Here is a 15,316-nt window from a genome sequence, read left to right as displayed (position 1 = left end):
GCCCTACATTTCTATGATCTCTGGAAGGGTAGCCAGACTGGATTTGTTTTGAAGTACATTAAAATGCAGCCTTGTTTGTCTGTATAACGTCTTGAGATTTTGTGGGAAATTACATTTCCCGGCACTGAGTGGAAGCAGTTCTTCATCCCACAAGGAGACATGAGACTGTTGGTTTACGCTTTGGGGGCTTGCTTCCTCTCAGAGATTCTGTGTCAGGAATGCACAGTATAGAAGAATCCAGAGAACTGGAAGGAACTCTTGGGTGAATGGTGAAGATCTGAAATCTGTGCCGAGAGGCCCCTACTGTCTTTCCTGTCCAAACCCATTTGGACTCAGTGTCCGAAAGGGATATGGGCGAGGTGAAAGATTACAATGGCTCACCTCAAGATTAGACAACTTCAGGAGTTCCCTTTAGCTATTAGATTTGTCCTTTGTTTAATGGAAGCCTTAAGAGGCTCTTTGTAGAGTATGAGCACTGTCTGATATGCAGGGAGATCTCAAGCACACCATGAAGTAAATCTAGTCCCATTTTAAGAAAGCTTGTCTCAGGGTGCCTACCTCCTGGTGCAGCAGTAAATCCAGATGGGTTATGCACATAGGCAGGAGTGATTAATGAAGTACCTGATAGAGCAACCAGATGCAGGTTCGGCAAACTTAGAGTCCATCATTAACAGCCCAATGATTCCACAGGTACACAATAGAAGCTTAATGATTTAAAAGGTCCATCTAAAGGGGATTACCATTAATCATAGATTATTAGGGTTGGAAGGGACCTCAAGAGATCATCTAGTCCAACCCTCTGCTCAAAGCAGGACCAAGCCCCAAATGGCCCCCTCAAGGATTGAACTCGCAACCCTGGGTTTAGCAGGCCAATGCTCAAACCACTGAGCTATCCCTCCCCCCTGAAGGGAACCCTGAAGCCTTAATGTAGCTATCAGGATATGCAAAGTACCGTATTTATCGGCGTATAACACGCACAGGCGTATAACACGCACCTTCATTTTAAGGGGGAAATTTCAGGAAAAAAACTTAAATTTCAAATAAAGGACTTTGAAGCAAAATAAGGGTAGCTCAGAACTTGTTTTATTAATATTATTACCACTTATAAGGTAAATAATGTAAAAGGACAGTAAAAAAGGCCGCTCGGGGGCTCGGGCCGGGCCGGGCCGCTCGGGAGGGGGGCGGGGGCTAGGGCCAGGGCCGCTCGGGGGAGGGAGGGAGGACGGGGTCTCGGGCCGCTCTGGAGGGGCGCGGGGGCTAAGGCAGCTCGGGCCGGGCCGCTCGGGTGCTCGGGCTGCTGGGGGGGGGCTAGGGCCGCGCTGCTCGGGAGTGGGGCAGGGGCTAGGGCGCCGCTCCGCGCCGCTGGGGGGGGGGCGGCGCTTTTCTTTTCTGCCTGGGGCAGAAATCCTAGAGCCGGCCCTGTTAAGGTTATATCGGCGTATAACACGCACACATCATTTGCCCCCTATTTTCAGGGGAAAAAAGTGCGTGTTATACGCCGATAAATACGGTAGCTAAGGACAGCAGACCAGCTCTTATAACCTTATTGCATCAGCCACCTATGACAGCCATGGGGCACTGTAACTCTAAATGACATGTATCACATACATATTTTATGCTGTATAGGTCTGTGGCAGGGTAGGGGTAAAACCCCCTTTAAAGCCCTGCCAAAATGCTGGCTGCAGCCTGCTCTCTGGCAGGAGGCCAGGTGTAGAGATGCAGGTACTTAGCAGGTAGCCCAGCTGCAAGCCCTAACGAGGGCTGGCTCGGAGGAACATACTGAGCTAAGTAGTGACAGCTGGGCTGGAGCAGGAGAGGGCTATAAAAGCCCTGGGCAAACCTCAGTGAGGAGGATAGCCTTGGAGGAGACAGGAGGGCAGTAGCTCTGTCTCCTTACCAACAAGGAAGCCTCAAGGGCCAGGAGATCCTGGGGAGGGTCTGTGGGGCACTAACTGTTGGGAGATCTGGGAACTGCATGAGTGTTGCAGTAAATAAAGACACTTGGGTGATCCAACCAAAGAAGGAGTGAACACTCTTTATTATACTAGCCTAAACACAGGCTGCAGGCACAAAAGTGGGAGAGCCTGCATGGGATCCTGTGACAAGGTCTCATTCGGAGCATGAACATTCCCCATCTCCCTCTTTAATTGGTCCTGGGTTTAAGAAGTTACAAAACAGTCAAAAAGAGATTGATTGGTTTTAATTATGAAGCTTCATAACTGGAAATTCAGAACTAACTTCACAGATTGCCTAACCCCCAAGCTTGTCCAAGAAATTACTTACTGCTTTTCATAGTTATTGCATAAAATATTAAATTAATTGTCATGGCAGTCAAACTATCTTGGTAGGAGAAGGAGAAATAGAAAAAGAAAGTAAGGAATTTGTATCCTCAGCATCTAAAAACATGGATTTCTGGACAGAAACTAAATCAATAAATAGCGTCTAAGGAGAAAGTCCTTTCAAATTAGTTGGGAACTTCTAGCTGTTTGGGACTCTCTATGACACACAATGTAACTCTCAAATAATATTTCACCGTTTGTAGTTAAATATTAATTCTCAGACAAAAATTATCTTTTAAGTATGAGGTTACAAAGTGAAGTACTCGGAAGTTTGGACATGACAAAGTGAAAGTTGCTTATGAAACCTTAACTGCTCTCTCTTTTGCATGTGCCTTGATAGTCCGTGTTTTTTACATGATCACATACTAGTATTCAAATAATACACGGCATCAGAATTATACTATTTTATACTACCTTGAGTACACGTGTGTATAATTTTATGCATAATGTAAACAAAATTAGTATTCTCAAAGTATAGGAGAAATGATTTCATATGCTTAATATCTACGTTTAATTTTTATATTCCACTGAATTACAGAATATATGACATGCATCCGACGAAGTGGGTATTCACCCATGAAAGCTCATGCTCCAATACGTCTGTTAGTCTATAAGGTGCCACAGGACTCTTTGCTGCTTTTACAGATCCAGACTAACACGGCTACATCTCTGATACTTGACAGACTATATCATTTTTCTGTAGAAAACTAGCACACAATCCGGCAAAGATGTATGCACCTGCTTAACTTTACACACATTAAGTAGCCCCACAAACTTCAATGAGACTTTATATTGTGTAAAGTTAAGCACACATGTAAGTCTTTGCATGATTAGGGCCTGACATATTAACATTTGTTTAAAAAAAGAGGAGAAACCTAAGAAAAATCTTATTAATATTTCAAAGTTTAAATGAACAGAAAATGAAGTTATGGGGATTTAGTATGTAATTACTTCTTTAGACAGAAATTTATTCTTAACTGTGTACAAATGCTTTCTCCTCCCCCCCCTCCCCAAAAATTGATGGTGGTATGTTCCCCTGTACTTTTAATGGTTTGTTTCCTTTTTCCAGTATTTGGTGTGAATGTTGTGAGTTCAGTATTTGGCGTGAATGTACCCTTCATATTCTATTTATGTTACACGCACACATTTTTAACACCATTTATACATGGCTGCATAGAATCCTGATACTGCAAAGAGTTCCCCATGCCAGCAGCCCCATTAACTTCAGTGAGCCATTTATATGCAGCTCATTGGAAAATTTAGACTACATTTACATTTTATGATAATAATAATAAATGGAGATATACCTATCTCATAGAACTGGAAGGGACCCCAAAAGGTCATTGAGTCCAGCCCCCTGCCTTAACTAGCAGGACCAAGTACTGATTTTCCCCAGATCCCTAAGTGGACTCCTCAAGGATTGAATTCACAACCCTTGATTTAGCAGGCCAATGCTCAAACCACTGAGCTATCCCTCCTCCTATATATAGTAAAGCTATTACACTGTAATAGGATTTAAACAGGACCACCCAAACCCAATCAATTCAGTAGCTCTGGTATACAGAGTATAATTCAAATCTATGAAGATGACCACAATAAAAAATAGATAAGGTAATATATTTAAAATTTTAAGAGATAATTTCTATGTGTATATTAAAATTGAATGCAATTAGACCTAATGGGCACCACTGAAGAATGGTGGATACACAGCTTTACAGCTCTCTTCCTCACTTCCTACAATCCACGATCAGCAGCAACTGGACTGCTTTCCCCCCCCCCTCCCCATCTAACATTCAACAGATATTATTCTACAACTCTTTTAATACGATTATGGATGCTGCGCCATCTCCAGACATTCTAAGAAATCCTAAAAGGCCGAAGCTGTCAGATTACCCTCTGTGACAAAGTTTCTCCTCTACCTTGGTGGGTCCTGCACTTATTGGCAGATTTGCTCACCTCAGTGATCTTCCCCACAGTCTGGGTCAACTCCTCCTGTGTCTGATCAGGAGTTGGGAGGTTTGGGGGGGAACCTGGGCCCACCCTCTACTCCGGGTTCCAGCCCAGGGCCCTGTGGACTGCAACCGTCTATGGTGCCTCCTGTAACAGCTGCATGACAGCTACAACTCCCTGGGCTACTTCCCCCTGGCCTCCTCCAAACACCTTCCTCCTGGTGTCTGATAACACTTGTACTCCTTAGTCCTCCAGCAGCACACCCTCTCACTCTCAGCTCCTTGTGCCTCTTGCTCCCAGCTCCTCACACGCACTTCCTCGCCTCTAGCTCCCCCTCGCCTCACTGGAGTGAGCTCCTTTTTAAACCCAGGTGCCCTGATTAGCCTGCCTTAATTGGCTGCAGGTGTCCTAATCAGCCTGTCTGCCTTAATTGGTTCTAGGTGCAGCCCCTGCTCTGGTCACTCAGGGAACAGAAAACTACTCATCCAGCGACCAGTATATTTGCCCTCTACCAGACTCCTGTACCCCACTGGTTTGGGTCTGTCACACCTCCTAGGAGCCAAGATCGCCACAGGGAAAGGCTTCCCTTCTGAGACTAGATGAAATTATGAACTGGCTAAAAGTAAGTCTCAAGTGAACAAACTACCTTGAGAAAAATATCTGAAAATGTAACAGATCAAAAATATTACTAGTATACATCAAGCTAATTTGCAAAGTTTGGCATCAAGATTAGAGGAAGCTGAGAACCTTAACTAGAGGCAGCACTAAACACTTGCCTATAATAAATATTGTGTACACAAAATAACAGATTTAAAAGAAAGTTAGACATGGTTGCTACTGCTCCCCCAATAATAAAGCAATACTCCAGGCTAATCCGAGACTGACACAAGCCGATGAAACACAATGGAAAAATTAATACAACCCTTCTGGACACATTCCTTACCACGGTCGCATCAAAAGAATATCCCTGAGCCCCAGCACACAATTCTAATATGAAGTCATTTATTATCTCCACTCTTAATTTTTTGAACATCTGTGTTTACCTGTAGTTTTTGTTCATCTTCCTCTCCTTGCAGTCCTGACAGACGGCGCTGTGTCTCGTTCAGCCAGTCCAATAGACTGTCCTTTTCTCTCTTATATTGTGAAAATGCAGGAGAGAGCTCCACCACCTGCCTCCTTTGAAAAGACTTCAGTTCCTATAACAAAATAGTCATCGGGGGGATACGCAGTTTGAGAAAAATAAATTGGGGGATGGATTTTACTTATTTATTTTAAATCAAGCTCAGATTCTGTTTAGTGGGATGTGGGGACTAACTAATTATAGCAAGTTCTGATTGGCTCAGGGGAAAAATTTAAACATTCAGGAAAATCAAACTGCAGAAAAACAAAACTAACTTTGGAGAATATTTTTGAATTTGGGATCTCTGAGGTTCAATCAGTCATTTTTTTCTGTATGTACACTAAATATCCTGAAGGCTTTCAATCCCCTAAACCATGCTATTAAGTAATCACAATCAGATTTCAAATAAGCTTCCAGAAGTCCATCACGTAGACTGCACCAGAAGTCAGTCATGTTAAAACTCTGAAGTCACACCTTTACATTGTTGTGCCTTGTCTGCAGAAGCAACAGCTGTAAGCGGATCTTCTCCCTCTTGTTGTCTTCCATGGGCCGCTGTAACAATTGCTCTCCACTCTGTAAAACCTCCTCAATCTGGGCTCTCTCTTCATCCATCTAAAATTATAGAAGCCTATGGTCATTTACAGAAAGCCATGTTAGAGATTCAAAATGGAGTTGCTGACTGCCTAAATGCTAACAAAATTAACACTTCAATACTGTTAAGCATCCCACTGTCACCCAAAATAAACTGGAGCTGAGAAATTCCAATTCTCCACAAGCATCAAAGACTAAAGGACATATAAAGCCATCGTTAAAATAGATTGAGACAGGATGAGGAGTTCTCACTGCACCAGCCAAAGAGAAGAGTGAGCTAGGTAGAGAGCACAGTTTATCCATGCTAGGGTGAGCAGGAGAAGCTATTCTACTCATCCCCTCATTCTGCCCCAGCAGCTCTACTTTACTGACAATTTAAGGTGGTTTTCAGTAAAACTGTGATATTACATATTCATAGAGAGATATTAACAATTTCCTTTTCACAGAGATCAGTTCAGTTAAAAGACACTGCTGAATTACAGAAACAAAGAAGAGGTGATGAAGCTGTTTAATTCATCCATTCCTCACAAACCTTTTCATCTTCATCACTTGATTCCATGTGCTTTTCCACAACTTTTAACATGTTTTGTAAATCACTCTCAAATTTGTCAAGGTCTGCAGAAGCCACTCCACGTTCCTGGGGTTCTGGCTCAACAGGAAATTTATAAGGCAAGGGTTCCTGACCAACAAGTATCTGTAACACAAAAGCAAAACAAAAACCACACAAATTAAGGGATCAATCCTGCAAGTACTGAAGTAATTCATGTAAATGTGACTCTCTGTGTAAGTAGTTATCAATCCACATGCCTGTCTCAAGGATCAGGCCATAAAACTGTATATTGAACTATTTATTTTCAGAAAAGAAAGCTAACCCACTCCCTGCCCAAACAAACAGTACTGCTCATCCCAGGATTCAAAAATCCTGAATGAGGTTTCCCCAAAATCATGAGATTTTAAAAATAATTAATTTGGAGTGTTTTCATTTGCATTCTGGTATTTGAGCCTTTAAGGTTCACAATTTCAAGCTATTTTCCACAACCAAAAGGGCAAGAAGCTTGGCTTTCTTTAAAAAGAAAACTGAGATTCTCATTATATACATGATCATGACAGAAAAACACCAAAATATCATGGGACTTGTAATGAAATCGCAGGAGTTGCCTCGCTACAATAACTAGAGATAGCTAGGTAGAATACTGGTATATGCCAGAGAGTTTCCACCAATGAATTTCAGCCTGCAGGCCTCTGGCTAGCCTAATCCTGCGGTCCCTCTCTAACAGAGGCTGACAATCATGCCAAGATATGGATTTACTTTATGGTCTACATAAATGACTATTAGATAATAGATTGGTGCCACTTAGGGTGACCGGATAGAAAGTGTGAAAAATCAGGACAGAGGGTAAGAGGTAATAGGCACCTAAATAAGAAAAAGCGCCAAATATTGAGACTGTCCCTATAAAATTGTGACATCTGGTCACCCTAGTGCCACTACACCCTTTCATCTATGATCCAATTCAGGATTCATACCCTGCTGATCGGTAGGTGTGACTGGCTACTTACTGAATCCATTAATTTTCACATATAGAGAAATTATTTACATAGATTTACATAGAAAAAAATATCTTTGTATATTAAAATGAAGTTATCCCTATTAAGCCATTATTAGTAGTATACACACAAAAAACCATTTGAATAATGTGTGTGTAATATAAATTAAACTTCCTGGTTTTGTGACTCTTTCTTGCTCACCTTAGCACTTTTGATGTGCTGTGATACCTTCTCAAAGTTCCGGTTCAGTTCAGACAGCTTCGGTTCTACCAGTTCACGGCATGACACGCCACGACTGTTCATTAAGATAACAGCTTGGTCCCGCACGTTATCCACTCGGAGACTCACACCATCCAATTCTGATGTCAAACGCTGAGAAGCAAAAGCAGCAGAAAGTTACTGTAGTTTAAAGAAAAATCAACCAGAAAAGGTAACAATCTCACATGGAATCAAAAAGTGCTATTGTTTTATAACTCCTTGCTTTAAAAGATTAAGTTTGCAACCTTCACAGTTTCTTCCTTTTTGCTCGCTGGCTTTTTCTCAGTCTCATCCAGCAGGGCTTCAGCTTGATAGAGCCAAGTACTTATGTGGGCAACATTCTCATCAAAGATCTCCAGCTGGCTCTGATGATTCTGGAAAGGGAAGCAAAAAATATATCCAAGCAGGAGAAACAAAAATATTTTTAAACGTCCCAGGTAGGAAAAGCCTAATGAAATATAACAATGCTACACATACTTTAGGAAGAAAAACAGTGAACATTTTATAGCATTTTTCACCTTCAATCAACTTTATAAACATGGCTCTACACTCTGAGGATGTAGGTAAGAGTAAGTGTAAAAGAGTAAATGGAAAAAGGTAAGTAAGATGTTTTCCACAAGACCACACAATTCTGTAGCATAAACAGGATTAGAATTCAAGAATTCCTGTTTTACGTCACAATTTCATCACTAGTCCACCATGACTATCAGAAAGTGGTGCATTTTCCCTTTTTAAAAAGATTTTTTTTCTCCCCCTGTAGCTGTGTAAGAGACCTACACAAACAAAAAAGTTACTGATTCTACAGGAGAAATACTGAAATGGACTGTCAGATTCACAAAGAAAAAACATGACAAAAACAGAATATTTCCTCTAATCTCTATCAATTATAGTAATCTTAGATGTTTCATACAACAATACTCGGTAAAAACAATTACAAACAAAAATCACATTTTAGTCTGAAGTTGAAGAAATACCTTTTTGTATATAGCTTACAGTGTTTGGTGTGATTTTGATATTTTGTTGCCATTTATTCAATTCCTGTACTCTGATTCATCGCATCTCATATGCATTTCTCACTTCACAGAGAAATAGTCATGCAATGAATATACTAATCCTTCTCCTCTGATTGGCTCACATATTCAGAATTTTTAAACTGTGTGCTAGCAACAGAGACACATGCATCTCGGCACGCCCTCTGTCTGATGCTCCAAAATTCCCATTGGAGAAACATAGGATAGTTATTTTCAGAGAAGAGGCTTGTACATTATAAAGAAAGAACAGGTGAGGAAAGGGGCAAAAAGGGGACAGATAAGCAGGAGAGGGGGCCAAAAGAGATTTCTTTTAAAATTTAAGATACAGATATTGGCCCCAACTCAGGAAAGCATCTCTATTCAGGACAGCACTTAAATTTAGGCATATGTTTAAGAGCTGTCCTGAGTAGAGATGGACTTAAGCAGGTTCCTGTGTGCCTTCCTGAACTGGAAACAGAAACCACCCTCCAAATATCAATATATTACACAATCACAAGCTAAGCCACCAGGAGCTGGGGGTGCCACCCATACATTGCATTCAGCCTCCCACAGGCTGGGGGGAAAGCAGTATTTTGTATTGCTCAACAAAGATTCTTGCAAGCTGATTAAGAAGCAGCACCGGCAGACTTCATAGGGCGAGCAATCGATCTATCTTTGCTTGTTTCTTTTCTTTATAATGCAATGATGCTAACCACAAGCAATATAGCAACTTACTTAGAAAAGGTTACATGGAACTATATGCCACCCAGAAAGTCATCAAATCAATGATTCATTACCTATGTTTCTATTTATTTGTATTGTGATAGCACCGAGAGGGCTGCAATCAGAATTGGGAGCACACTATGGCAAGAGCTGTAGGAAAGCATAAGACAAAGTCTTTGTCCCAAAAGGCTTGCAGACTAATCTGAGGTGGTCACAGATGAGTATGATCGTAATGAGGACAAAAAAGGGATGAGGGAAGGTTCCTGAAAGTACCAAAACTAGTCGTGGGGGCGGGGGTGTCAGGGAGAGGGGTGAGGTGGGGGTTGCTTTGTTATTTTGGTTTATTTTATTCTATTCCATAAAATCAACTATCCCCAACTAATGACTAAACCATTACAGGATACATAATTTCTTATAGGTGTCACAATAGAGATGGGTCTTGAGGTGACATTTTGATAAGAAGGTAGTGACCTTCCATCCAGATTAATTAATGGGAGAGTGCTGCATGTATAAGGAGGGCTGTAGAGGACGGTATGGAGACAGTTATGGGATTAGCTAACAAATGGGTGGACAAGACTGGCATCACTGGTGGATCAGAAGAGCAGGGGCGGCTCTACGAATTCCGCCGCCCCAAGCAGGGTGGCGCGCCGCGCCGGTCCCGCACCTCCGCGCGACCTCCCGCAGACATGCCGCTGGTCCCGCACCTACGGTGGAGCTTCCGCAGGCATGCCTGCGGGAGGTCCACACGAGCCGCGGGACCAGCGCACCCGCCGCAGTTATGCCTGCGGGAGGTCCGGTCGTCCCGCGGCTCCGTTGGACCTCCCGCAGGCATGACTGCGGAAGGTCCACCGAACCCGCCTGCCGCCCTGCCGGCAAAAGGCCGCCCCAAGCGCGCGCTTGGCGCGCTGGGGTCTGGAGCCGGCCCTGCAGAAGAGGCAGGGAGGTGTCACAATAAGGGACTAGAGAGGACAAGTAGGGCAGAGCAGAGCTACGATAGACCATGAAAGTAAAGACAAGAAGCTAGAACTTAAGTGGTGAAATAGAAGATGCCAGTGTAGGGTTTTAAAAAGGGAAGTAATGAGATCCATGCAATAAGCAAACATGATGATGCTGGCAAGGTGAATTTTGAATGTATTGGAGTGGAGTGGCATGTGTGATGGGGTGACTAGCAAGAAAGAAGTTGCAGTAAGTCAGACTGGAGAAGATGAGGACCTGGACAAGAATTCTACTAGTGCAGCCAGAAAGAAAAGCCTGAATGTTGAAATAAAGATATATCACTGTTTTTATTCATTATGACTAAGCATCACTTCCAATGTAGTAAGTTAAAAATGACAACTTGTCTGTCTGCCTCAGGAATTTATGTAACTCCATCACTGTAGCAAGTAGGGACTAGCAATGTGCATTCCATTCCCAAAGACTTTGTGGGGGCCAACGTCTTTCAGCTAGTCTGAAACACATACCACCTCAAAAGAATTTCCCAGCTTCCTCATTTCATAGATCTTCATAACTTCGCTATCTCTGTCTGCACAGCAAGTGGGCTGCCAAAAATCTATCTCCCACTTCCTTTAAGACAATTTGCACGGTGGAAGCTTTACTGTCAATGTAGAAAGAGGACTCTAAACTGCAAATGTTTCCAGGGGTGAGAGAACCACACATATGAAATATTTTATTCACAATTTACCAACAAGGTGTTGCACCAGTCTTCAGTCCAGGTCCGAACTCGACTCCAGCCTGCATTAAGAACACAGAGCTTCTCCTCCAGGGAAATCTCACTGCCTTCCACCAAGGCCTGGAGCGCTGCACTGCTCTCTGTGATGGTGTTCAGATCAGCTTTCCTTCTTTCCAGCTCTCTCAGTACATTCTGAAACAAGAGAAACACTTGATAGCACTCCACCACCTTCGGTGGATCACAAAAGCAAGGTGGCAGTTAGTTTATTTTTTTTTAAATGGTTTATTGCTTTTCACCTAAGAAAGGATGTGCATTCTGGAGGCCGGTTCTAGAGCTTAACTACTATCCTAGTTAGAAAGTTTTTCTTAATATCTAACCTAAATCTACGTTGCTGCAGATTAAGCCCACTTTCTTCTTGTCCTACCTTCAGTGGGCATGGAGAACAACTGAGCATCATCCTCTTGATAACATATTGGAAGACTGGTGTCAGGTTCCCCCCTCCAGTCTTCTTTTCTCAAAACTAAACACGCCCAAGTCCTCTAAACCTTCCCTCATTTTTGTTGTTGTCCTCTGGATTCTCTTCAAGTTGTCCACATCTTTCCTAAAGTGTGGGGCCCAGAACTTGACTCAGTACTCCAGTGCCAAGTACAGTGGGAATTACCTCCCACATCTTACATACAACACTCCTGCTAATACACCCCAGAATGATATTAGCCTTTTTCACAAATTCATCACATTTTTGGCTCATATTCTAACCAACACCCAGATCCTTTTCAGCAGTACTACTCCCTAGCAAGCTATTACACATACTATATTTGTGCATTTGATTTTTCCTTCCAAAGTACTTGGCACTCATCCTTATAAAGATTTCATCTTATTGAATTCAGACCAATTCTCCAATTTGTCAAGGACATTTTGAATGCTAATCCTGTCTTCCAAATTGCTTGCAACCCATCCCAGTTGGTGTCATCTGCAAATTTTATAAGACACTCTCCATTCCATTACCAAGTCACTAATGAAAATATTAAAAACAGTACGGAACCTCAGACTGGCCCTTGTGCGATCCCACTAGATACACTCTCCCAGTTTGACAGTGAATCATTGATGACTACTCTTTGACTATCGTCTTTTAGTCAGTTGTGCACCCACCTTATAGTAATTTCATCTAGAACATATTTCCCTAGTTGGCTTACGAAAATGTCATATGGGACAGCGTCAAAAGCCTTACTAAAATCAAGATCTCTCACATCTACTGCTTCCCCCATCCACTACATCAGTAACACTATCAAAGAAGGAACTTAGGGTTATAAGAAATAGCCAGCAGGGATTTGTGAAGGCAAATCATGCCAAACCAACCTATTATCTTCAAGGGGCTTACAAATTGAGTGTACCAGTATATTTCCATATATGTAATATAACTTTATATAAAATATATAAATAAAATATTATTGCACTACACACACACACAGTATAGTACTTTGAGGCACTCAGCCTTCCTTCAGTTCATTAGGTGAATAATTATTTATTGATTAACCTCTATGTTCTCTAACTACAGCAACAAATAATGAAACACAAATAAGCAATAGTTAGAAAAATATGTTGAGTTAATGGAAAACCTGACTGCTGAATAACTATTGCATCAGATTTAACATGACTGTATTCTTGCCAATGCAATATTGCAGTTGCGAACAAATCAGGGAACCTCAAATAAATTTCCATGTGTCAGTGTGATGCTATAAATCCTTTAATTTAGAATAAATTGAGTTTGTCAGAACTTGTTCCCCCCTTTGTGGAAAATTTCAATCTATCATTGAAAAACCAAAACCTGAAAGGTTTTTGCAAAATTCTAAAATTCTTCAGTTTTTCTAACAAAAATCAAAAATTTCCACAGAAAGCAGACCAAAAAAACTGAAAACTGAACTTTCCACTGAAAACCCAATTTTCCACCTTGAACAGTTTTGATGGAAAATTTCTGAACAGACCTGTTGCTATGATAGTAATATTAGTGTGTGCATTGATTAACACCGTATTTATTAAGGATTAAGAACTATGTAGGAGACATTATAAGATAGTTAGACATTATTAAACAGCTAATTCTTAACATCTTTAATATTGTACTGGCATTTATACAGATTAAATACGCTCACAGTTTAAGACATTTGTGATACCACAGATCTGATTCCGCAATGGTCAACTCCAGTAAGAACTAAGCATCTAACAGGCTTGGGAACAAATGCATGCCAAATTCTTAGTTATTCCCAGAGTTAATGCAATAAAAATAATAATTAATCTAGGAATTATAATTATGGCTGTCAATTGCAGTTGACTGAAGCAATTCACTCAAAACAAATTAACTTTTTTAAAAAATTAATCAGAATTTAAATTGCACTGTTAAACAATTATAAACATTTTTGGATGTTTTTCTACATTTTCAAATATATTGATTTAAATTACAACACAATACAAAGTGTACACTGCTCACTTTATATTATTTTTATTACAAATATGTGCACTATAAGAAAGATAAACAAAAGAAATTGTATTTTTCAAATCACTTCATACAAGTGAATATATTTGAAAATGTAGAAAACATCCAAAAATATTAATAGAATACCATTTATTTAAACAGTGTGATTTAAACTGCAATTGTGATTTTTTTTAATGTCCTAATTAATTGAGATTAACTTTTTTAATAGTTGGAAAGCCCTATTATAATATAGCTTGCTTACTTTAGCCCAGCCAATTTCTGTATCCAGATCAGCAAGCGAACTCTCTGAAGTGGACTTCTGTACTAATTCAGTCTCTGTAAGGGCTAGCCATTCTGACAAAGAGGCAATTTCTTTCTTCATTTTGCATGCCAGCTGCAATGCACGTTCCAGGTCTTGTTTCCCTTCAGTCACCTGCAGAAAGAAGCCAGCAATTAAAACTCACTTGAACACAAAATCATGGCATTGTCAAGTTGTCTTGTATTGCAAAGTGCCCTGAAAAGAATATTACGTTCTTTACAACTGTTACATCTTACTAGAAAGAACAAAATAACCAATTTCCTCTTGCTAACTGATCAACAGTTGAAAATACATAATACACTTACAAAAAGATCAGAATAAAGAAATGGGCATGTCACTTCTTTATAGCTACTGACAAATGTAACCATTGACTGTGATCACTAACCGACTGAAGCTTAAAGCTAAATGAACTCCAATGTACCAGTAATAGGTTTCAGTGGTAGCTGTATTAGTCTGAATCTGCAAAAAAAACAAGGAGTCCTTGTGGCACCTTGGAGGCTAACAAATGTATTTGGGCATAAGCTTTCGTTATCCTGCAACTGATTATGAATTCGTGCTGCAGTTTGCCTACACACTGTCAGTTCACAGACTCATAGACTTGAAGGCCAGAAGGGACCATCATGATCATCTAATCTGATCTCCAGCACATTGCAGGCCACAAAACCTTGCCCACCCACTCCGATCAGATCCATAATATCTGGTTGAGTTGAGGAATTCAGTAAATCATGTTTTAAAGATTTCAAGTTACACAGAATCTGCCATTTACACTAGTTTAAACCTGCAAGTGACCGATGCCCCGAGCTCCAGAGGAAGGCAACAAAAATTAAAAAAAAAAATTAATAAAAACCAGGTCTCTGCCAATCTGACCTGGGGGGAAATCCCTTCCCGACCCCAAATATGATGGTCAGTTGGACCCTGAGCATTTTGGCAAGATCCAATGGCCACCTGGGAAAGAATTCTCGCTAGTAACTGAGAGCCCTCCCCATGTAGTGTCCAGTCTCTGACCATTGGGTATATTTTCTACTAGCAGTTTTATCATATCATCCCATTAATAAAATTATCTAGCTCAGTCTTGAAGACAATTAAGTTTTTTGACCTCACCCCTCCCATTGGAAGGCTGCTCCAGAACTTCACTCCTCTGATGGTTAGAATCCATCTAATTTCAAGCCTACACTTTTTGAAGTCCAGTTTACATCGGTTTGTTCTTGTGTCCACAATAGTGCTCAACTTCAATAACTCCTCTGCCTCCCTGGTATTTATCCCTCTGATGTATTTATAGAGAGCAATCATATCTCCCCTCAGCCTTCTTTTGGTTAGGCTAAACA

General features: G+C 41.0%; 1 protein-coding gene across 2 annotated transcripts in view; it reads right to left on the bottom strand.

Annotated features, from left to right (window-relative positions):
* The window catches only part of UTRN (utrophin), a 577,733-nt gene that overhangs the window by 371,729 nt on the left and 190,688 nt on the right, over positions 1 to 15,316 (bottom strand). For both annotated transcript variants that reach the window (XM_045009515.1, XM_045009516.1), the window contains exons 34-40: positions 13,935 to 14,105; positions 11,218 to 11,397; positions 8,049 to 8,177; positions 7,747 to 7,917; positions 6,533 to 6,694; positions 5,884 to 6,021; positions 5,333 to 5,485 (exon numbers count right to left, since the gene is read on the bottom strand). In XM_045009515.1, coding sequence (XP_044865450.1) covers positions 5,333 to 5,485; positions 5,884 to 6,021; positions 6,533 to 6,694; positions 7,747 to 7,917; positions 8,049 to 8,177; positions 11,218 to 11,397; positions 13,935 to 14,105 — 1,104 coding nt within the window. The remainder of the gene's footprint in view (positions 1 to 5,332; positions 5,486 to 5,883; positions 6,022 to 6,532; positions 6,695 to 7,746; positions 7,918 to 8,048; positions 8,178 to 11,217; positions 11,398 to 13,934; positions 14,106 to 15,316) is intronic.

This window comes from Mauremys mutica, chromosome 3 (assembly GCF_020497125.1).
Source record: "Mauremys mutica isolate MM-2020 ecotype Southern chromosome 3, ASM2049712v1, whole genome shotgun sequence".
NCBI classification, from domain to species: domain Eukaryota; kingdom Metazoa; phylum Chordata; order Testudines; family Geoemydidae; genus Mauremys; species Mauremys mutica.
The sequence above is the reverse complement of the archived record's forward strand: the minus strand, read 5'-3'. Positions and strand labels throughout refer to the sequence as shown.